The 23871-nt window shown below is 53.4% G+C and overlaps 1 protein-coding gene across 4 annotated transcripts in view; it reads left to right on the forward strand.

Moving 5' to 3' along the window:
* The window catches only part of PKNOX2 (PBX/knotted 1 homeobox 2), a 233749-nt gene that overhangs the window by 159360 nt on the left and 50518 nt on the right, over window positions 1-23871 (forward strand). For 3 of the 4 annotated variants that reach the window (XM_074357132.1, XM_074357135.1, XM_074357133.1), the window contains 2 exons: window positions 1309-1417; window positions 14959-15098. In XM_074357132.1, coding sequence (XP_074213233.1) covers window positions 1331-1417; window positions 14959-15098 — 227 coding nt within the window. In that variant the 5' untranslated portion in view covers window positions 1309-1330. The remainder of the gene's footprint in view (window positions 1-1308; window positions 1418-14958; window positions 15099-23871) is intronic. The other variant, XM_074357134.1, reaches the window with a different exon arrangement.

Raw genomic sequence — 23871 nt, forward strand, 5'->3', positions numbered from 1 at the left:
CTGGGGACCCTCCCTTTGACTTAGGCAGCTCCAAAACACCCTTAAATTCCCGGAGAATTCAGGTATGTGAACATTTTAGAAGACCTTGGGGAGGGAGTTGGGGGAGTACATTAGGCCAGAAGAAGGTGGAGCCCTGGGGTCCTCAGGCGGAGGGGAGCAAGGAGAGGGAGGGTCTGCCCGCCATGCTCTCCAAGGCCCCCTGCTCATCAGCACCCCCCATCCAGGAGAAGGGCAGGCCCTGCATCCCACAGAGGTTCTCAGGAGTCCCCATGTCCCACGATGTACTAGCCTGTATCGGGCAATTAGCTGTGGTTTCCAGCTCTAAATATTTCAGGGCATCTACTGTAGCTAAACAGCTCCCTCGGCATTCTGTTTCCTTGGGTGGCACTGCCAGGCTGTCTCCACTCATGGCACCGAGTTCAGGAAGAAACCTTGAGGCTAACGGGCCAGCTCGCTTAGGAGTGACGGAGTGGGATGGGGGTGTGGTACAGCAGAGCAGAGCCGAACAGGGAATCGGGAGGTCTCGGTTCCATCCCTGCTTCAAAAGCAGCACTCCCCCGCCCCCAACACACATATTTCGCTCCTCTTGGCCTCTGTCTCCTCCTAAGAGGACCACTTGGCGCTGAGGGCTCTTCTGGCCCCACGTGCGGGTGAACTCTGGATTGAACGAAGGCTAAGGGAAGCCTTCTTCCTAGCGTGTGCAGGCACACCCACCTGGCCGTGCTCACAGCCCCAGGCTCTCCGATGTTGCCCTGCCTCTTTCCCTTCCTGGAACACCTCCAAATCCAGTGGGCTGCTTGCTCCACCGTCCAGTCTGAGGAGGGGACCAGTGCCCACAACTTTCCACCACTAGGGGGTGCGGTGAGCACACCTGGGAGGGGTTAGTGGGCTTGGAGACCCTGGGGCAGGGAGGTGGGATCTGGAGCCGTGAGGGCTGAGGTGGCCCTCCCTCGGGAGGCCCCAGGAAAGAGAAAGCACCCTTGCCTTGTGGGGTGCCTGCATGGCCCCGAGCCCCCTGTGCTGCCGCCAGCCAAGCCCCCTCCCCATCTCCTGCCACCCCCCAACAGCAGGCCGGAGTGGTGCTGAACAAAGCAGGGCCGTGGGTGCACAGGTTGTTTTACATATGATTTGAATATTGTTTCTTTCAAGTCAAAATAGCACAGGCAGCCCCTCCCCACCCAGGCTTCTCCCCTAACTCTCATCCAGCCCTTGCTGCATCTGGTGGGTATGAGAGCATGTCCAGCCGGCTGGTCCCCAGGGTTCCCTGCGCTCAGCTATTAACAGTGCGGCCCCTTTCTCCTGCCACAGATCCTCCATGTGAATCAACCCCATGATGCAACATGCCTCCCCAGCCCCCGCTCTGACGATGATGGCCACGCAGAATGTCCCTCCCCCACCCTACCAGGACAGCCCGCAGGTGAGTGTGACTGACCGACGGGAGGGGCGCGGTGGCCTTCCCAGGGGCAGAGGGCAGGGCCAGGCCTCCCTCAGCTGCGTCCTGGTCCTGGTCGTCCTGTCCGCACTCTAGGTTCTTTCCCTGCCAGGCCTGGGGAGGCCTCTCTGGACAGAGCCCGGCAAACCCAGACCCCTGGAGAGAGTTCTTGCACTTGACAGAGCACCAGGCTCAGGTCCTACTTGGGTACCTGTGAGCCGTGTGGAGGACTGTTGCCTGGAGCATCCAATCCTGGTCCTGTGCCACCGCCCTGCTTCCCACTCAGACATCAGGCAATGCGCCCAACCCCTCACTCGGTGAGGCCCAGGTGCAGGTGAATCGAGTCTGCCTTCGAGTGTTTTCTTGATTAGAGTTTCCTTCGCACCAGATCCCCCTAGTCACTGGTTTCGGCCTTTCTTTTGGAGGACTCTCCCTTCTATCCAGGACAAAGGCCAGGACTGCTTCTCTGTACCCTCCGGGCCTTTCCTCTGATTCCTAGTTTCCATCCCTCAGCTCAGACACACCAGCCCCCTAAGTTCTTCCGAGACCCCCAGCCTGGCTGCAGCTCCCCTCCGCCCCTCTCCTGTTCTGTCCTGCCGGAAGCCGGGCCCAGCTCCTGTGGGTTGGGCTCCGCAGTCCGTCTCTCCTGATGTTTGCTGCCTCGTGCGCACCCCTCCCCGTCCAAGCGCCGTTCTCTGCGACTCAGTGTCAGTCACAAGGCTGTGCTCGCACAGAAGACTCCACCTTCACACTCTCCTGTGTTCTCAACTGGTATTACTTGAAGCTCTGTCATGTGAAATGCAGCTAGAACATTCCTCCATTCATTTCACAGGAGCGCAGTGAGCGCGACTGTGTGCGCTGCCGTTGTTCTTGGTCGCTACTCTGCCCTGCGCTGATGTCCCTCATTTACCAGCGACTCAGACACAGCCGTTCTCCTACCACAGGGATGGTCTGTGCCACAGGGAAAGGACGTGAAGAGGCAGACCCAGGGCGCCTCCCATCAGGTCCTGGGGCCCTGACACCCCCAACCTAATGTGAGCATACGGTGGCTGCCCTACCCGCCCTTGTCATCCCCCCATGAAATGGCCACTTTACAGGGCGTCCAGCACGCGGCCACCACTGCCTCCTCTCCCTGCACAAGTCCAGAACCACTGACCTTCGAGCACGTGTCCTTTTGTCCCTGCCCCCCATCCCCGCTCCCACACACCAGCTCTGTGCTCCTGCCTCCACTCTCCCCGGCCTCACTGCAGGTTCAGCAGACCGTCTGCTCTTGTCAGTAGCTTTTTACAAATGACCGTGGGTCAGACCGGGCGTTTGCACAGTCCCTCTGTTTGAGCTGTGCCAGGGCTGTTCCCTCTGCAGTCAGAAGGAAGTTCAGAAGGAGCCCTGGACCAGTGGAGGCTCAGGAACCTAAGGGCTGTGCTGGGGGCATGCCCCAGACCCATCCCCCGCCTGCTCAGGCAGTGTTGAGGGAGAGGCAGGAACTTGGCTCCATTTCCTTGGTAGCTGGAAGCCATGGGGAATGGAAATGGGGAGCCTGCCTGTATTTAGCAGGTGGGTGCCAAGGCCCACACCCCCCCGAGCCCAGGCCCAGGGACTGACCAGGGTATGGCCAAGAGGTCAGAGAGCACAGGCAGCCGCTGCTGCCTCTCTGCCTCTGGCCCCAGCCATTGTTTTGCCTTCCTGGGCGGTTGGGGAAGTTTGGGTTTGGCGGGGATTCCCCGGAGAGCTGCGGCAAGGGCCTGTGCTGTCCGGGAAGGCTGATCCGGTGTAGTTAAGTGGAGGAGCCTCATCTGATGCTCAGCACACAGCTGAGAAGTGGTCCATCCCAGCTGCCAAGGGAGGCAGTGGAGGGGATGCTGTGGCCCTAAGGTGCGCTGCCCCCTGGAAGCTACCACCAAGCTGCTCTAGCCTTTTGGGGGAGGAAGGGAGGCTCCAGTTCCCCACCTGGGGCCTCAGAGCAGAAGCCCAACACAGGGACTGTACCAAGGCTCTCCTCTCTGAGGAGTCGTTGGAACTTCACCATCAAAAATACCCACATTTACATACAGCAAAGGAGTAATTTGCCCTGGGGAAGCCACACATCTTCCCCAGAGGTTCAGGAATGAAGTCTCGGTGTCCATGGTAAAGTGACAAGGCCAAGGTCTGGGGTCGTCATGGCCTCAGCCAGTCCTCTAGGCTGTGGCCACATTGCCCTGGGCCTTCCCTGAACCAAGCTGGTTCCCAAGGAAACCAATCAGTAGGTGGGGTCACGAGGAGAACGTAGGCCGTGGATGGAATGGGTGGGAGGGAGGAGGTGGGTGAGGGAAGGGCTGTTGTCTCCAGAGAGTGCTAGACTTTGAGGCCAGTTGGCTTTCGGGGGGCCTTCTCCCCACCCTTTGGGGCTTCTAGGAGGGGATCCCATGTGGGAATGCCTTCCATGTGAGTTTTCTGCTGGGGAGATTGCTCTGGTGCTCCTACCCTCTTCCCTGTGTGCATTCAGAGCTGAGCCTCACATCTCAGAGGAAGCCCTGCTCCATTGCCTGCATCGTGCTCCTTACCCTGAGGAACTGGCTGCTCTTTGACATTCAGTGTCCTCAGGAAAGCCGAGCCTGATAGGAACATGGGCCGGGCACGCAGGGGAATCCCTCCCTAAATAGGGCTCTCTGGGAGGGATCCCCACTTCCTCTTCATTTCTTCAGGTCCAATCTCATTACTTTTGGACCAGGCATGACTGGTTTCCTCAAGGCCTGGACCACTGAGTACATCTTTTTATCACCCCCTTAGAAGTCCAGTTTCTTCCATGGGCAGAAACGGACAGTGTCTGCCATGAAGTCCCCAAAATGAAAAAGGAAGCAAGAAGCAGGGCCCTTCCTCTGAGACCCAGGAAATCGTTTTAATAATGTTCCCGTTGTGCTAAGGGCTAGCGATTCTGAGCATAATCTATTCAAATGCACAGGAGAATCTCACTTTGGAAAATTAGGACTCTGCATTAAAAAATTCCCAAGCCCCGGACCTTCTTTATAATAAATTAGAAATTTTTTTCGAGGCAGTTTCTTAACTTGGCAATTTCATTTTTGAAGTTTGGGGAATAAAGTTATTAAAAATGAGGGAGGCTTTTTCCTCTTCCCATTTCAGTGGAGAAGCATTAACAGTTATAGCCGTGTGCTATTTGCACACAAGCCAAGTGGCATGATGGCCAAGCAGCTCCTGGCCCCTCGTTTCTGTTCCAGTCCATCCTGGGGAAACGCCGTGATTACTTGTAAGGATGTCACTCTGCATTTACTGTGCACTAAAGACAGAGCGTAAGTTTAGAAAGTACAAAAGCAACAACCCACTGGAACCTTTCCCGTGGCCTGCTTCCTCCTTCCAGTGGCTCACTGTTAAATGCTATCAGAGTCGCAGCGCCCTCTGCTGTCTACCTCCAGTACCTCAGCTCCACCCTGACGTACCTGAGTCCTGATGTACCTGAGTCCCTTACTTCATGCCCTGAGAGGCAGGACAAGTCATGGGGACCGCGGAATTCCAGAGTGGTTATTTAATGCAAACATTGTCTCTGGGAGGTCAGGATGTGAATGAGGTGTGTGGTCCCTCCATTCAGTTCCTCCATTACTCTCCTTCCATTCTTTTGCATCTTTGCCTCAGCCTGGCCATCTATCACCTGGACTTTCACAAACCCCCCTCCCACTGCCCCAGCACCCCCACGGATCCTAATGGGATCCTCGAAGTCATATTCTCTGTTTGCTGTTGCTCTCGTGTCCCAGCGAGTGCCACTCCAGTCTCTCCCCAAGAATTGTCGTGGTGACACAGCCTCCCTTTCTTCCCTTCCGGGCACACGCCTTTCATCCACGCTGAGACGTCATTCCGGTGCTCCTGTCTCCTGTAACACACCATAAGCAGCATCAGCCCCCAAGCAGAGTTCTCCCTCTGCAGCTCCACCAGCAATTTCAAGAAACCATCGGATTTACTGGAGAAGGCAGCAGCGGCTTCTGCCTCACCTTACACCCGCCCGAGTCCTGCTATTAGTAACCTCCCCCACTCTTCCTCAAACATCCACACATACCTACCGTTCCACAAATATCTTTGCCCTTGGCTTATAGGCAAGATAAATATTGTATCTGGTCTATTTGTGTATGTATTCAGTGTTTAGTATTCCTCTGTCTGTGTGTCCCCAGCATGCCGGCTGCATAAGCATTTGACTAGAAAGCAGAAATCCTAGTGGGTTCTAGTCTGACCCACCAGGCACAGCCCTGAGTGCATGTGGGCAGTCAGTTATTAGTTTGGACCAGGAACAAACTGAGATGCAGGTAGGTAGGTGGTTACATAGCATGACTTCATGATGGGTGATATTAAAAGGGTTTTGGCAATTCACCAAGGATGCAGCCTCCTTACTTACCAGAGGGAGGCAAGACAGGTGAAGTCAGAATTCTCAGTTCAGGGACCAATGGGGAGGCTCACTTCAGAAGGAAGTCAAGCATTTGCTTGGGACCCTACAACCCCTCCCTCCTCCCACAACCCTCCAAGCCAGGAGAGTGGTGCTCAGGACCACAGGATGCTGTGCTTGGAGATGTGGGATCAAGATGATACTGTCCTACCCATCCTGCACAAGGAAGGCCAGATCCGTCTCTCTTGCCCTCTGAGTACCTTCCTTCCCTCCCTGTCCCAGCATCATTCACCCTCTGGGCTGAGCCGGGGAGCCGACATCTGGGGAAGCGGGATGGGCTTTGATCAGTCATTAGGATCCCCATGCTGGTTTCATTAACCGGAGCAAGGGGGGTGGCCGGGGCCCCCTGGCTGTGAATAGCGCTCCCGTCCAGGCCAAGCAGCTGGGACAGGGAGAGGTCGGTTCAGATGTTTTCGCACTTTACATTCCTCTCATCCCTTTAATGGCTGGAGCCCCCTGCCTCGCAGGGCCTTCTGCTCAGCTGCGGGTGAGACACGTTCGCTCTGCAGCAGTAGAGTTAATTCCACGGCTTTGAAAGTGCCCCTAAGCCTTTTCTGTGGCCGTGATTGACAGCTCCCTCTGCCCCTGGGGCCAACACCCCAGGGGCCAGAGGGGCGACCTGCCTTCCCTTGCTTTGACTCATCAAAACAGACTCTTCTCTCTCTTTTTTATTTTCTGCTGGGCCTTTCTTCTCTTTGTGCACAGTGACCTGTCTCCTTGGCCTGCTTGGGCCACCCAGGTCTTTAAACTGGACATATCCCTGAACTCCATCTCAGTCCAGACCTGGAATCTTCATTGTGGCAAAGGTAAAAACAGCCTTCACGTCTGAGCATGGGGCCTCTCTGCCTCACTCAGGAGACGGTGGACTAGCAACAGAACTTTTAAGCTTGTGAAGAAATGCTCACTCTTGTGGTCTTGTCTAAAGTGTTTATTTGATGAACTTCCTCCCTGAATTCTTGTATTTACCAAAAACACAGACATTTTATTGTCTGTGCTCTTGCCTCCCAGCAGGATGAGTGCTCTCAACAGCCACAGTATAAAAAGCTTAAAATAAGTCAGGGAACCGGTGACCGGGCAGCAGCGGGCCTGAGGAGCTGGAACCCTCTTTGCCCCGTTTCCGGTTGCTCTTCTAGGAGCTCTGGTGTCTGCGTGGCCTGGCGGGAGGGGGATGGGTGGGGCCGGCCACGGTGCGTGTTGTCTTTGGAGTTTGTGGTCTGGAGGAGGAACAGCGGGACGACTCAGCTCAACATGGAGGAAATTCAGGAACCCGAGGCCTGTCCCACTCCACTGCTGCTGAATTATAACATTTTGGGCAGGTCATTTCAGAACTATTTCTTTCATTCACTCAACCACTTAACAAATACCAAGTGCTTTCTGGGGGTCTTGCAGACCCTGTGGTGTGTGCCAGGGGTGCAGAATTAAATAGTTCCCACCCTGATGGAGCTGTGGTCCACTTTGGGCCTTTCTGCAGCGGTCAGGTGGGAATACCTTCTGCCCTGCCGGCCTCACGGGGTTGCTGGGAGTGGGTGTGAAAAGTACGGTGGTGTTTTGCAGCTTTTTCTCCCCCATGACCCTGACATTGATTTTCCACTCTGTCTTCTGTGCGTCTCCAGTAGCCAAGATTGGACTGAACCTTAATTACTCTCCTTTTTATTGGAACACAATAGGCATATCAAGTATGTGTTTCCAGCTGTAAACACACTCCCTTACACACACCCCAAAGGGCCTACTGGAAATCACTGGTGTGGGACTGTTATATAAGCAAGGGGTCCTCCAGAGATGGACGGGAAGGATGTGGAGCAGACGGTGCCCAGGAAAGTACCCCAAAGTGGGGAAGATTCGGGCCCCAAGCCACAGCCTTCCTCCCTTTAGCCACAGGTCAGTAACCCCCCAGCAGTGCGGGCAGGGCCAGGGGACATTTTCAAGCCTCATTTGGGAAACCAATGCCTACAAACCCTTTTAGATTAATCAGTTGATCAAGACCCCCATTTTACACCACTAAGTAACTGGTGGTTTGTTCTCTCTTGGGTCCTGGGATCAGGATGTAGGGGACCCAGGCCTGCTGTTCCAGGAGCCTCTCTGAGCTGACCTGGGCCGCCCTGGCCCCGCCACCAGCCCTTCCTCTCCCTGGGCCAGTTGGGTTGGGGGCTATTTGGAGGCGCCATGTTGACCCCTCCCCATTTTGGATCCCTGAGCCTTTCAGAACATCACTTACCCATTTCTTCATTCAGTCAATCATTCAGTTATTGAACAAACACACTGGAAGCCCACGTGGGCCAGGCGTGGCGATGGGAGCTGGGAAGCCAGTTCACTCAGGGAGACAGACCAGTGAGGGGCCAGAGGTATCGCAGGCGTTACGTTGGACACACCCACAGATGAAGCAGGGTCAGGCTCCCTGGGCCAGGGGCGCTGCGGAGAATTGGGGAAGGTTTCTTGGGAGAGTTGATTCTCCCTCCACCGAGTCTTGAAAGAGGGGTGGGTTTACTGTGGTCAGGAGGGAGGCAGGGCAGGAAGCGTGGACATTTCCTGCTGAGGCAGCTGTGGGAGCAAAGACAGAAAGATGTAAATCATTGGGTGTGTTCAGGCAACCCAGGAGGGTCTGCTGGGGTGCAGGGGAAGGGGAGGAGCGCTGCACCAGGGACAAGGCCAGGTCAGTGAGCTGGTCCAGGCCTGGGGTGCCCTGTGGCTGTGCTGTCCCCCTAAAACTGTCGCTGATGCCCCCCACTCCCCGCCTCCCATCTGTTCAGGCCAAATCTGATATTTACTAAATGGCCTCAGGTCCTGACTTCCTCCCACGTCCTTGGACTCTCTCCTGAATGCAACGAAACCAGATCTGGCCCCACCGGCTGGGCCTGGTGCTGCAGGGAGGGCCGGTTCCCCGGCTGGAGCCTCAGCGGCCCCTAGTGGGCCGCGCCTGCACAGGCCCCCTGTTCTCAGGACCCCAGGCTCCGGTGGCCTGGTGGGCAGGCACTGGGGATGGGCAGCCCCTACCCTGCTGGGTCAGAAGAGGGGGTGTGCCCTTAGGAGCAGTGTCTGTGCTGAGTCATGCTGGGGAAGTGTGGACCTAGGTTGCCCAGGGTTTGCAGAAAGGACCCTGTGGGAGGTACACGGCAAAGTGTCACAGAGATTGACGCTGTCTGTGGGGGGAAGGGTGGAGGGGGCCCTGGCAGGGGTAGGTACTGGGGTGTCTGGGGCAGAGTGTGGACAGGTAGTGGGGTTTGGATTCAGAGGAGAAAGCGGGCAAAAAGAAGCATTAAAAATGCTTAGAAACCAAGATTTACTGAACCTCCACTGTGTACATTAACATACTCTCATATGTGGTCTCATGGTAGGCCCAGGAAGAGGAGTTCTTGGCTCCATTTTCACCTGATAGGGAAACTGAGGCTCAGAGGAACTGAGCCATTTACCCAAAGTGATGTAACTGGCACCTCCTTCAGTGACACCATGGCCCCTCCTCCTGTGCCTGAGCCCATGCCTCCCCACTTCCCTGGTGCTTATGGGAGAGAGGGTTCCTTCAGCGGTGTCATGTCCCCCAGGGCAGCGCGCGTAACAGAAGCACAGTGTGGGCTGCAGGGCATGTGGGTTATGTTAGTGATAACCGCCATATGCTGAGCATCTCCAAATGTGAGCACCCCACACCAGCCAGCCCTGCGTTCGGTCTGTGTTTAGTCGAGCCGGAATAGTGTGCCAGGCCCTGGGGCTACAACAGTACACGGAACAGACATGGCCCTGGCCGTAGCCCGGAGCCTCCGTTCCTTAATAAACCATCCCCGCCTTCCTACTTGGGCTCCACCAGAAGGGCTGCTTCTGGCACAACCAGTGTCTGGGGAGCTGACCTGAGAGGTCTGCGGGGAGCTGGGGGACCGGGCTGGCAGTGAGGAGACCTGAGCCTGCGCTGGGAAGTGATACCTCACCTGATCCTGCAGCCCCTCCTCTTCGGCCCCTCTCTGCTCAGCAGGGGAAAGAAACCTTCCCGTTCTCCTCCTCAGACAAGAGTAATTAAATGCAGGCATTCCCACAGTGTGATTTAGTCAGAAAGCCCTTGGTTCCTGTCCCAACCTTTGCAGAAACTGTGTTCGCCAGCAGTTTCTTCACCGCCGTGGCTTCCGTTTTCCCGTGTGTAAAGTGGGGGTGACACTAACCCGTGGCTCGGGGTCATTGCTGAACAAGAAAACCTGGAGAGTGACTTCCTTAGCTCGCTGGAACATGTCGGGCCCCTCTCCCCTACGACTGGGACAGGGTGCCACTCAGCACAAAGGACGGCATCGTGGGGCATCCAGTGTCAGTGAGGGCGCCTGAGGTGGGCAGGTAACACGTGCCTCCCAGCACCTCGTAAATCACACCATCCAGCATCTCCTGCTCATTTTCATAGTCAGACCGGACTGTGGGAGTGGCCGGCTCTCACAGCCCCTCCAGACTGCCTTCCTCCACACGCAGCTGGCAACCCCCAACTCCTCCCATTTCATGTTAGGATCGGGGGGGGGGGGGGGCAGGTGTCACAGACCGAGAATCTGGGAAGGCTGCTAGCTCCGAGCTTCATGCAGGACTGGCTCTCCTGGGTGAGAGAGAAAGGCCCAGTGGTTAGGGCTTCTGTGGGAGGCCGGAGGCCAGAAGGACCTGAGCTGAGAGAGGAGAGAGGACTGTAGAAGCCCGTGTGTTCTGGACACAGCACCGAGGCTTCCAGCAGGCAGGCCTCCCAAAGAACCCTGCCACCCTTCCCCATCCATTCGTCCTTGCCCTGTTCTCCTGATGAATCCTCCCAACCTGGGCAGAAGGTATTATTATCCCCTGCATTTGACAGATAAGGAAACCAAAGATCAAAAATTCAGAAAACTTGCCCCAAAACACGTAGCTAATAATCGACAGAGGAGCCCCAGGCCTCAAACCCCTGCTCCGTCCACGATCTGGGGCTCTTCTCATTGCCCAGAAAGCCCTCAAGATGTTGTCCAACTCTGCCCCTCCTCCTCATTCCTCAGTTCCCCTTGTGACAAGGGACAGTGCTCGTGTCTGTGCAATGCCACGCCCTCACCCTGTTCTCCCATCTGCTGCCCCGGCAGGGAGTCTGGCACTTTCCCGGGAGGAGGGCTCAGAGTCTGGAGTGGCCGGTCCCAGGACCAGCTGTGGACACACCAAGTAGCCTCATAGAGTGTGGTTTCTTCACACACCAGATGGAGAAGAAAAGGAGAAAGTTACTCTGAGAGAAACCCTGACGTTAGTGGTGTGCTGGTGGACGTTGACCAGCCAGCTCTCTGGATGGAGTTTGGGGACAGGGCTTGACTTGCAGCATTTACCAATTTCCGTGGTGTAATTGCTCCCACCGTGACCAGTTTCAAGCTACCAATATGATATCACCCAGCTTGCAAATTTCCTGAAAATGGACCAGTTGCTTTCATAGGTCAGAACAAGGGGTCTCTGCCCTCCATCCATCCATCCTCTCCCCCAGCTTCTACCCTTCAGCTGTGCTGCCCAGAACCTCCCCCCAGACCTCCCCACCTGTCACCCTCATCCCTCTGCCTCCCAGGCCCTTAGGACAGCTGCCTCTCCCTTCCAGCTCCAGTTCTTGGGAAATGGGTGTCTCTGGCTAGAAAAAGAAATCTATTTGGAGATAAACGCTCCTTCTCCAAACCTGGAAGAAATGCAGAGTTTGCTGAATTGGCCCCCAGGAGCTAAATAAATTTGAATCATCGTCCTCCCCAGGCCAGCTCTGCTCTCCTCTCCACTCCCCTGCTCCCTGAGCCTCAGTAACAGCCTCTCAGCTGGGGCCTCGTGGGATGCCAGCAAGTGACCACTTTTGATTTACACCTTCCTCTGGAACCCAGAGGGGCTCTCCACCCCACCTTTCCCCAAAGTCCTGCCTAGAAAGGGGGGTGGTGGTGAGAGGAAAAGGAGCCCCTCCCCTCAGCCCTCTCTCTCCTAGACGCTTACCCTCATAGAAGCCCCTAGTGCATTCCTTCAAAGACACGAGGAAATACGCCCTTAGTAGGCAGAGCGGAGCACACCGGCCCACCCTGTATTTTACCCTTAAACGAGCTGTGCAGGTAGCTGTACTTTATGAACGATGCACCTTCTGGAAATCTCGTGTTTAGTAACAACCACCGCCCCTCCATCTGAGAACTTCTGAGTTTCCAAAGCACTTTTACACATTACACGTCATCTAATCTGAGCCCCCCGCCAACCCTGGGCCATGGGTGGTGATCATGAAATCACCCTCCTGGGTTGGGTCCAAATCTGTCTCTGCGTTCCACAGATTTAATGCATCAGATGTAGGTTGACCCTTTGGCGCACACAGAACAGAGCTGATACAATCTAATCCCTTGTTCAGGTAGTCAAAGGGGGCTCTCATGTCTCTCCACTCCCCCTCCATCCCCCAAATCTTTCTTAACATTCCAGATTCTTGCAAATATTCCTCATACGACAAAGTACAGAATCCCTTCACCAGGCTGGTCAGCTCTCCCTTGAGTGTGCTTTCCTGCACCTGTTTCAGCAGAGCAGGTGGGACTGGAAGCTTTGCGTGATCTGTGCCTCTGGCGATGTGTGCTCACATAGCATTAGTTTAGGCTTTTTGTTTGTTTGATTGACACATTGCACTTTGGACACACTGAGCTTGCCGCCAACTAAAACACTGCTGCTAAACCACGTCTCTCCTGTTCTGCACTAATATTATCGATTTTTTTTTTTTGCCCAAGTGTTAGAAGTGTTAAATTCCAACCTATCAGGTGAAAATTAATCTTATTAGACTTAATATGTTGCCAAAATCTGTAAAGATCTCTTGGATCCCAGTTTCCAGTCACTCATAAATTTGTTAAGCGTTTCTTCAGATCTCCTCTAAATCGTTGATAAAAATACGGAAGAAGAGGGCTGAGAGGAAAGCACGTGGCAGCTCCTAAAAGCCTCACTCCAGCTGACATCTATCCTTGACTCGTCACCCTTTGGGTGTAGCTTCCTAATCCACACAGTTGTCCCCTGGGCCACATCCCTCCATGTTTTCCACGAGGATATCACGGGTGGTACCTTGCTGAGGTCGTTTACATCATCCCTGTCACATCGCCCCACATTTTCCTGATCTGCCAGCTGAATAATTATGCTAAATCCAAAAAGGGAGCGCCATTATAGCAGGCATCGGTCATTGTCACCCCAGTGCCTAGTGTGTGGCAGTGACTCGAGAAGTATGTGGAAAAATACTCAGTTGCATTAGTGAATGAAAGAAACTGGCCCAGATCAGTGTGAAGGTCAGAAGGGTCTGGTTTTCCTGATCCCACCTTCTTTCTGTATTTTGAAAATGAGAACAGCATTTGTTTCTCTTTTCTGCCTTACAGCTCCTCTTTAATACGCATGCATCCTAAAAGGACACCCGTTTGCTTACTGATGAGAAAGTGGGAGCTTAGGGAAGTCGAGGGATTTGCCCAAAGTCCAAAAGCTATTAACAGGAGACAGTAGGAGTGAAGCATGGTAACTTGTTGGCTTCAAGGTCCCACGATTCTCTGTCCAGCCTCTTAGTCACTGAGTTTGTAAAGTTCCCCCGGCTCAGCCAACAGTGACAAGGGTATTTCTTCCTAACCAAAAATGATGGGGATACGTTGCAGCAAAGTAGATACATTCTTTTATAGTCTCAGTCTCATTCACCATCCATCACTCATTCATTCATTGATTCAACAAATATTTGTTAAGTATATACCAGTGTCAGGCTATTCCAGGCCCCAGGAACACAACCATGAACCAGCCCTCTTAGCTTAAATATGACAGGTGGGAGGGAAAATAACCTAGCAAGTAGTTATACAGTACACGGTCACGATGAGGTCTATGAAATGTATGGTCCTAATAAGGGCTGTGAAATGAGGCAGAGTAAGGGGACAGCAAGGGGACAGCAAGGGGCAGAGGGACTCTATTGTACTCTGAATATGTGACATCTGAACAGAGATCCAATGAAGAAAATGAGACAGCAAGTGTCTTGGGGCCGTTGACAGCACCAATAATGTGTGTGTATTTATGGAAATACAATACTCTTTCTTCCAGAAAGCAGGGACCTTGATTATACGATGAACTTCCAGCTGTAAAATATCTGATTCTTTCAAGGTGTGTTCATTCATTTGTTCACTCATTCATTTTCTCTGCAAATACTAAGCATCCACTCTGTGTCAGCTGTGGGGCTGGGGAGGAAGGTGTGAGTAAGGCATCCGCTCGGGAGGCAGACAGGGGTCTGAAGTCCAGCAACGCAACAGGGAAGAGCTCTCGGGTGCTTGCACCGGCTGGAGGAAGGGAACAGCTGAGACATGTCACCATGCATGACATGTCTGTGGTCCATTTAACTAAAGAAAATAAAATGTAAAAGCATTAAATTCTGTAATGAGGGTTACCAAAAATTTTAAAGCCATGTTACCATTTCTTTAAATAAAATCTTATACAGAAAGTCCAAAATACAATATTTTTTAAAAAACGGTGCTCTGATTGGCACAAACTTGAGGCCCTAGGGGCACCATCAAAACCACATAACATGGGAGGAAAGCTACTACCCTAAATATTTGTTGTGGTTAAGAACAGAAAGCTGTTCACTGTCCACTAAAACCTGCTTATCTTCAAGTGCCCAGGTAAACCAAATTTGCAGAACATTCAGTTATCAATCAAAACCATTAAAACAGTTACTTCTGGCTTGCATTAAGCGGAATAAACCTCCACCCAACGGAGAACTGATTTAGCAATTTTTTTTCCTGCTCTCCAAAGTCACCAAATCAAACTTAACACTACCTACTGCAGCCCAAGTAACTCATAAGCACAATTTAAAGCGTTCATCATTCTGGTTTTTTCTGCTTCTGGGCAGAGGTCACCACCTTCATCTGCATTAAGAGCCGTCTCTTCTAAAGTGAGCTAATGCACCACCTGGTTTGGGATGGTCCTTAATTTTTCTCCAGAACTTTCTCACTTGAAGAAACACCTGCTTTCTTCCCACAGTAGCACAGATACAAATGGACACTCATTCTACTCTCACAGTTGTCTCGTATGTGTTCTCTCATCCGCACTCACACCGCGGGACAAGGCCGACCTCACAATTCCAGCTGGGGAACCGGCGGCCCCGGCCCAACTAACGCACCGCCTCCTCTCTCTGCAGATGACGGCGACCGCTCAGGCACCCTCTAAGGCCCAGGCTGTCCACATCTCTGCACCCTCGGCTGCTGCCAGCACGCCCGTGCCCAGCGCCCCCGTTGACCCCCAGGCCCAGCTGGAGGCTGACAAGCGAGCTGTGTACAGGTAGGAGACACTTCAGCCATGTTCAGAAGCCCCCACCCAGCCTCGGGGCCCCCTCAGCAGTGAGACAGAATGCAGGCCAGAGGGTGGGCCCAGGAAGATGACAGCCAACAGCTGCTCTCCCCACTTGCTCCCTGAAATCACCCCAGAGAGCCCTCAGCTGGCCGCGGTGGGTTGGCTCCAGCTTCCTGGAGTTGTCTGGTGAGGGACGCAAGGCCTGGGCTGTGGCTTCCCGGGGGGCCCCCCTCATCCCAGGAGGGGAGATGAGCGCCCCAACCCTCCACCCAGCAGTCGGGCAGCCCCCTCAGGACTGTCCTTGCCCTGCCCCCTCGCTGGCATCCCCCCAGCATGCCCACCAGAGCACTGAACCTCTGAGCGCGCCATGCAGGGCTCGGTGGTGAGCGAACTTCAGTGCGCCCGAAAGCCGCTGGGAGAGCTCATTAGAACGCGTATATGCGGACTCCATGCTCAGAAACGCTGACTCAGGAGGTCAAGCCATAGGACGAGGAATTAGACTTTTTAAAAAGCGTTCCAGGTGAATCCAGTGCAGCTGGCGCCTGGTCCACACTTGGCTTCACAGCCGTCTTTGTTTCTTCAGCAGTAGGGGTTGCACGCCGCCGTGTAGTCCCGGCTCCCTGACTGGGGGTTTGCCGAGAACAAGAGGCTTTCTCCTCTAGCTCTGCATCAGCCCCAGGCAGCCAGGGCTGGGCCCTGAACGTTGCAGAGGGCAGGAGGCGCTCAGGGAAATTCTGGTCTGTCTGGTTGGGGAGAGGATGCGTCCTCAGAGGGCACACCAGAGTGAGGAGGCCCCAGCAGGGGCTTGGGTCATCAGTTACCCCTGGGGAGCCCACACCACTAAGGAGCGATGCCTGAGTCAACACTGGGCATTGAGGTCGAACCCAGGCTCCCTTTCACGCGTGAGAGCTCGCACGCACGTGCCCTGCAGCCGCCGCCGCCATGTCTCAGGTGGACAAGGTGGACAGGAGGGCTGACTCCTTCCTGCCTCCTCCCCGGTGACAGTGGCTTTATGGTAATGACGGTAATTATTGCTGTTATTATTCTTGTCACTGGCGTTATTTTTAGTTACTCAGGTGGTCTGAATGTCTCTAATGCCAGCAGGTGGGAGCCCAGAGTGCTGGGCCCCATCCACAGATCCTGACACAGGGTCCTTCCTAGGCCCCGGGCCCCACGCTGCCCAGTGCACGGGCCAGGCCCAGCTGCCTGCGGGTAGAGAGCTCTGCCTTGGGCCCCACAGGCTGCCAGGATCTGCACACAGGCCCTGAGGGAGAGACCCTCAGGAGGAATGCCAGCTCCCCCCTACCAGCCCGGACTGGGCACCCTGTCCTCTCTCCCTCCTTCCTTCACACTGTCATTGAGCCCCTGCTATTAACATGTGGATGCGCTGTGCTGGGCTTCGAGGGAAGGAGGGTGAATTATAAAGGTAACGTGTGGGCTCCTCCCCACCTCTCCAGGAGCAGAGAGATACACACACAAGAAACCAACATAGAGTGGTCAGAGCTTTGACAGAGAAGACTTCATGGGGGAGGCAATATTCCAGTTTGATCTTAAGGCTGAGTAATAGAGTTCAGCAGGAGGAGAATTGTAGTGGGGGGCAGCTTCCAGGCAGAGTAGAGCCTGGTGTGTCCCCAGAATGGCTGGCGGCCAGAGCAGCTGCATGTGGGGAGATGAGGCTGCAATGCACCTGTGGCCTCCCCTGTGTGGGGGCTCTTGCTTCTGTGGGGAACATAAGAAGGAAGAGGAGAGTGACATGGCCTCTGAAAACTGCCCAGTGGTCTGATGACTTTGGGGTACATTCATCGTACTCCATTAGATCATTGCTGCTCAAAGTCCAGTCTGCAGACTAGCAGGATCGCATCACCTGTGAGCGGGTTGGAGATGCAGAATCTCAGGCCCCACTCAGACCTGTGAATCCCGGATCTGCACTTTGACAAGATCCCAGGTGATTCATGTGCACGCTGGAGATGGACTCCTGACACCTTCTGAGACCCCAAGGGGCAGGGACCTATAGTGAACACAGATCTTAGTCTAGAAAGACCCCCTAATTAGTGGTGCAACAAAAAGTTTTTGGAACCCTCGGCTTGAGTCCTACCTCCTGCTTGTACTAGCTCTCTGAACACTGGTTTCATGATGGAAGCTAATTAGTGGTTTGGTAAGAATTGTGAGACAGCCCCTGTGAGCACCTGGCGCTGTGTCTGGCACAGAGCAGATGGGTCCCTTGTTCCAGCCAGTGGAACTTCCCAAGATCCCATAGCCTTTCCCAAGACCCCAGGCCCCTACCCCAGCCACGCCCAGCCAGGAGGTGGGCCTCCTCCCCAGGGGAGCTGTCCATCATGGTGTCACGTATGGAGGCCCAGATCTTCCTTCAGCCAACACAACTCACCTTCTCACCCTCTCCCACTGGGCTGGTCACCTTACAGCCCGTGGCATTTGCACAAATTATCTCCTCAGCCGGCTGACCTCGAAAAGGAAATCCCAGACTGGATGCCACCAACGGCCCACCCAAACGTGGCTGCCCGGCATCTCAGGACAACCGACAGATGGACATTAGCATCCTTGCCCAGTTCTTTCCTCTGCAGCTCTTTCTGCCTCAGGGGGCCCCAGGGTGTCCCCCACCACCACATCTCTCCCATTAGTGCCAGCCGCCCTCTCCACAGCCCTTTCAGGGAGGGGGAGGGGGCTCTGCCTCCTGTAGGGTCGGATAATTCTAATTAGATTTGCCTGCCTGGGGCAGCCTGGCTGCTCCAAAGCACATCAGGGAGTCGGCATTTCAGGTCAATAAATGTAACCAGACCCTTTCAGCGGAGATTAGTGCCTGGCGATGACTTTTGGGAGCCCCCACCAAGGCCCCCTCCCAGAACTACAGAGGAAGGAAGGTGGGGGAGGCCCCTCCCTGGCCAGGCCCACAGGGCAGTAGGGGGCAGTGTGACAGGGAGGGAGCCTGCCAGTGCCCCTGAGGTTTTATTTGTATATGAATATGTGTTAATGAAATGTATTGGTTCCTTCTGATGTGGAAAGTGTGTGTGTGTGTGTGTGTGTGTGTGTGTGAGCGCGCATGCGTGCGTGTGTGTGTGTTTGTGTGTGTGTGTGTGTGTGTGTGTGTGTTGGGGGAGAGGGGAGGCAGAGACTGCTTTAATTGGATCACACCAGAGCATCATCTGGGCTAATCAGCAAGGCAACCAGGAGCTCCCGCGCAGATTAATGATTGCAGCCTAATCCGCTCGGATCCCGTGATTGGATGCACATCGCGGGTAATTGTGTTTGTGGCCCAGGAGCAAGGCTGAGGTGGGGCCTGCGGAGGGGAGGACCCATGGAGTGGAGACCACAGGTTTGGACCCAGCTCAGATCTCTCCATTCCCAGGCCCACCTCACCCCTGGGGTTTTTCCCCCAAGAAGTTAAAATTTAGCTTGGACCACACCTCCCCACCCTTCTGTGCCAGTTGGCTATGGGCTGGATGGTGTGAGGTGCTGCCTGGAACTTGGGGGTTAGGTGGCCAGCAGCGCTGAGACAGGGGCCAAGAGGGTGAGGTTAATCCAGCCTCCACTCTCCCTCCTCCCCTCCAGTCTCCTTCGTTCCCCTCTGAAGTGAGTGGGTTCCCATGGAAACCATGATGTCCTGGGGAGCAGAAGAGTGGCAGGAGCTAGGCCTGGCCAGGTGCGGTGGGGGAGGAGGTGGGCTTTGCAGAGACTGCTCTGCTAAGGCGTTGCTTCCCACCCCTGAGGCTTGAAAACCCTTCTGAGAACCTGGGAAATGGCCCGCCTGGCGCTGCAGAAGTTACCTGTTAGTGACAGCAAGTTCCAGGCTGGAGGGAGGGGCAGTGAGAGGGGGGTGGGGGCAGCGGTGCTTTGCTTCTCCGGTAACACAAGCTGGCGTTTCTCATGACTGAATGGCCTGTGTTAGTATCAGTTCTGTTCCCCACCCCGCTAGATCGTTACCTCCATGAGGGCAAGGTCTACATGTTTCCACTGATTTATCCCCAGAGCTTGACACGATACCTTAGAGCCAGTGGCTTGGACTAGCACATGCTAAATCAGGGCGTGTCGAACGGACTCCTTAAATAGGCGAGGTAGTACCCGTGGGTATACCACGGCTCTAGGCTGGTGTGTGCTGGCACACTGGCTCTCGGGGGAGAGGGTCGGGGAGCCCTCATGTAGCATCTGCCGATTTCTGTAGTGTAACTGCAGCCACCATGGCCCCTTGCAAACTATCAGTACTGCTGAACAGAGTCAGGAGGGGATGCATACAGTCGGCTCTCTCCAGCCTCAAGTACAAACCCCACTCAGGAAGCCAAGCTGCAGGGGCACAGTTGTAACAGCACCTTTATAACCAGTTCTATGGAAAGGTTTTACTCACGGCATTAGAATCCCACACTCCTTGGTCCTCACTGGCCTGTCTGGTGCCCAGTCCTGGGTTCTAAATTTGGAATGTTCTCTCTTAATGGATTAATACTCCGAACAGTGCCTGGCACAGAATAAGTGCTTTATAAGTGTTTGCAATTGTGACTTTTCACCTGAACCCCAAGGCAGTGGATTTTCTCCTTCCTAGATTCTGCCCAGCTCTGTCCGACTCTTAATGTCTGCTTGAGCAAAGCCCCAACTTCTCCACCTTCTCCAAGTAGATTCCAAGGCTTTCCTGGTTTATCTGTTAACGAGCTCCTTCCCGGCAGCTCCAGAAACTCCACACCAAACCAGCCTCCCGCCTCCTCTTCAGTTTCTCAGCGGTCGGCATCTTGGCCTCTCCATGTAGCATCTGTGCTTCTTCCCGTCAGTCTCATCGCTCTGTGAACCACACTCAGGGCTTCCACCCACGTGGGACCTCGCCCTAGACAGCTCAGGCTGGAGGCCAGTTCTAGTTCAATGAAAGCAATGCATGTTTCTAAAGCCCTACTTGTAATACATTTGTCCCTGTCACATCCAGACTGGACCCCTCTAGAATCCACATTCATTTAGGGAAAGATCAGAACAGGGAGGTGAGCAGTGTTCAGATCACTCCCTTGAGACCATCCCTTGAAAGGTCACTGAAGTTCAGGCTTGGTCCTGATGGTCAGGTTTGGTCCTGATGGTTATACAGCCAGAGGGGCAAAGGCAGTAGACTGGCCATACTGGGCAGCGTGTTGAGCTCCAGAAATAGACGTGGTGATAACTAGCTTGGTCACCTTCAAGTTAATCTCTCCAAGCCTGTTTTCCCAACTGTAAAAAGGGAAATTGGCATAGATAAACTAACATGATACAACAGAGGATAATATCTACCACGCAGACCAGTGTTTGCTGCATGGGGTGGGGTGGGGTGTGGGGGTTTTAAACAGAGGGGCCAACTGTGTCTTCTTGGCCTGTTCAGAATGGGAGGCATCTAGTGCTTTCAGGGAGGTGAGATCAGGCTCAGGAACACAGCCTGCGGACCTCAATGGCTGGGGTTTACATTCTGGCTCCACCCCTGGGCACTAAACCTTTCTGGGCCTCAGTTTCCTCATCTATAAAATAGGACTGAAAATAGTGCTATCTCTTCACTATCACTTCTTTGTTGTGAGGATTAAATGAGATCATGCCTAAAGTGCTTGATAAAGCACTTGATAAAGAATCCGGCATTCCCAGAGTGCCCTGCCGGCTCCAACTGCCATTAGATGTTTGGGGAAATGGAAGCGAGGGTGGTTCGGGCTAGAAGATGAATGCTGAGCGGTGACGCAGCCAGAGGCCAGCCAGGAAAGGGCTCCCAGCTGAATGGTCTTCACCCTGCAGTTCAATTCAACATTTCTTGAGCTCTGCTATGTGTAAGCATTGCATCAATTTCCGAGAGGGGTTCTGAATTAAGAACAGTCGGTCCAGGGAGTGGGAGAAAGATAGCCATAGAAAGGAGCTATAATATAAACTTGGCACATAGTATGGCCTCCAAAAAGTATTTGTGGAATTGACTGCAGGGCTTCTGGCCCCCGGCGCAGTGTGGGAGAGTTGCACTGCGCTTCCCAAGGGAGGGGATGTCTGAGGGAAATGATAGCTAAGCGGCCTTTCCTGGGCTGGGCTGGTGCGTGGGGCCGGAGGAGCCCCTGTGTCGGGGTTGGGGCTGGGGGGCTGGGCAGGGGGGCTGACGCTGTGTGTCTGTCCTCTTTAGCCTCTGCCTGGCCAGGACCCTGGGAACTGGCACTTCCCAGTGAAGCGTCTTTGAGGAAACTCTTCCCCCTTCTGACCAAAGGGTGTTCTGTCTTCAGGGAGTTGACCCTGGGGCTTAACCCTGTGCCTTCCCTGGCACAGTGCTTGGTCGTTCCTGGAACGTGCTGGGTGAGGTGGCCTGAGGGTGGTGCGGGAGAAGTTCAGCCATTCCAAGCGGAAGAGTCAAGACCGGATGCTTCTGGACTGGGTGCTGGGAGCAGATGTCCCAGGCTGCGCCCCAGCTCCGCTTTATGGGCTGAGGGCTCTAGCAGACAATTCTTGCTTTTGGAAGCATTTGGATTCACTGTCATCAGAGAAAATATCTCAGCTGTTGACCATAGTCAGGGGAGTGGTCCTGCTGGAACCATAATGTGAAAGTAAAATCGTGCTCAGTTCCCCCTGCCGGGCACCGGGCAAAGCCTGTTCCCTGCCCTTCCTGCCGGCACCTAGAAGGCCCCCCGCCCCCAGCCCCGCCTCCACACGTGCTGCTGGCAGGCACAGAGGCCACAGCTGCCTGGCCCGGGGAGCAGGTGTGTCCTCTGCTCCCACAGCTCACCGCCTGGCCCAGGCAGAGCTGAGAAGTCCAGGTACCCCACCAGGACAAGACACACTGATAAGAGATCCAGGAATCTGGAATCCCAATGACTTTTATCCTCACAAGTTTACGTTAGGATTGAAGGAGATAACCGATGCTAACAGCTGACAATGCTTGGCACATATGAGGCTCCCAGTGAATGGGGCCACATTGGTGAATAGTTACTGTGATCAGCACTAGGCCAGATCTGTCCCCCTTACTAGACAGAAGACAACTAGCCATTGGGCCTCCCACTGGTGTGAAGGGGTGGGATGGAAAGAGAGGGGAGCCGGCACGCTGGAGCATTGAGGGTTCAGATGGCCCATGGCTTCTCCTTAGGCCTGGCCTAAGCCGGTCTAGCCCCTCTCTTAACCAGAGAAGCCCCACTCTCTGATTTTCCCAAGCACTGGTCCATTTTGTGGTCAAGTGGAAAGGACATAGACTAAGACTTCAGTCTCAGTTCTGACTCTACCACTGAGCAGCTCATTTAACCTCTTTAGATAAGCTTTCCTACCCCATAGGGTAGGCATCAGATGAGAAAACTGAGAAGATGTGTTAAAAACTTCAAAGCTTTCTCCAACACACAGAAGTGTTCTCAGAAGGTTCTTTTGGAAACTCATTTGATGAAGTAGAGACTCTCTTGTGCTGCAAGGGTCCCGGTTCTCAAAGGGTAAACCAGGCAGCTCAGTTCTGTGACCCCAGGACACATATGACTCGAGGATGGTAGAGAAAAAAGTGGGGAGGAGGATGAAGTGATTCTAATAATGGTTCAAAAATAGTCTGTGAGAGAGGGGAAACAGTACAAAATTTGGAGTTTGGATGCCCAGATTTAAATCTCAACTCAGTCACTTATTAGCCTGATGTAATTATGTAACCACTTGGCACCTCAGTTTGTTATCAGTAAAATGGGGATAATAAAAATATTGGGTGTTTAAATGCAATAAGCACATGAAAAAGCACTTTGTAACTTACAAAGTGCCGCCAAATGTGTGTGGATACGTCCCTGCCAGTGCCTGAGGCAGCATGGATAGAGTTTCCCTTCCCACGCCATCCCTTCCCCCACAGTGCTTTCTCCCTGGGGACTGGCTGAATCTCAGGTGACTCAGATGGGACCTGCCTCTCGCTAGGTGCCAAACTTTGAGAAAGACACTTCTCTTTTCTCTTTCTGAGTTACCTCCCCTTAAAATGAAGGGGCTGATCATCAAAAAGAGATAACAAGGGATATTAAAGATGCAGAGAAAAGGGAACCTTTGTGCACTGCTGCTGGGATTGTAAACTGGTGCAGCCAGTATGGAGGATCCTCAAAAAATTTAAAAAAAGCTACCACATGATCCAGCAATCCCACTTTTGGGAATATATTCGAAGGAAATGAAGACACTCACTTGAAAGGACACCTGCACCCCTATGTTCACAGTAGCATTATTTGTGACATCTGAGCCAAGGAAACAACCTGAGTGTCCACTGATGGATGAATAGATATGGCAGTTATGGCATATATATATATATATATATATGCATATAATATATATATATATAATATACATATAATGGAATGTTATTCAGCCATAAAAAGGAAATCCTGCCATTTGTGATAACATAGAAGGACCTTGAAGGCATTATGCCAAGTAAAATATATCACAGAGTAAGACAAATTCTGTATGGTCTCAATTGTATATGGAATTTTAAAAAAAATTTACAGAAAAAGAGATCAGATTTGTGGTTATCAGAGGTGGAGAGTGGAGGGAGAGGGTAATGGAGGTGGGTAGTCAAAAGGTACAAACTTCCAGTTATAAAATAAATAATTACTAGGGGTGGAATGTACAACGAGAGGCTATAGTTAACACCGCCGTGTCTTATATAGGGAAGTTAAGAGAGTAAGTACTAAGAGTTCTCATCACAAGGAGAAGATTGTTTTCCTTTTTCTCTTTTTATCTGTATGAGAAGTTGGATGTTAGCTGAACCTGTTGTGGTCATCATTTCACAATATGTGCAAATCAAATCATCAAGTTTTATGCCTTAAACTTACACAGTGATGTATGT

This window comes from Camelus bactrianus, chromosome 33 (genome assembly GCF_048773025.1).
Source record: "Camelus bactrianus isolate YW-2024 breed Bactrian camel chromosome 33, ASM4877302v1, whole genome shotgun sequence".
Lineage (NCBI taxonomy): Eukaryota > Metazoa > Chordata > Mammalia > Artiodactyla > Camelidae > Camelus > Camelus bactrianus.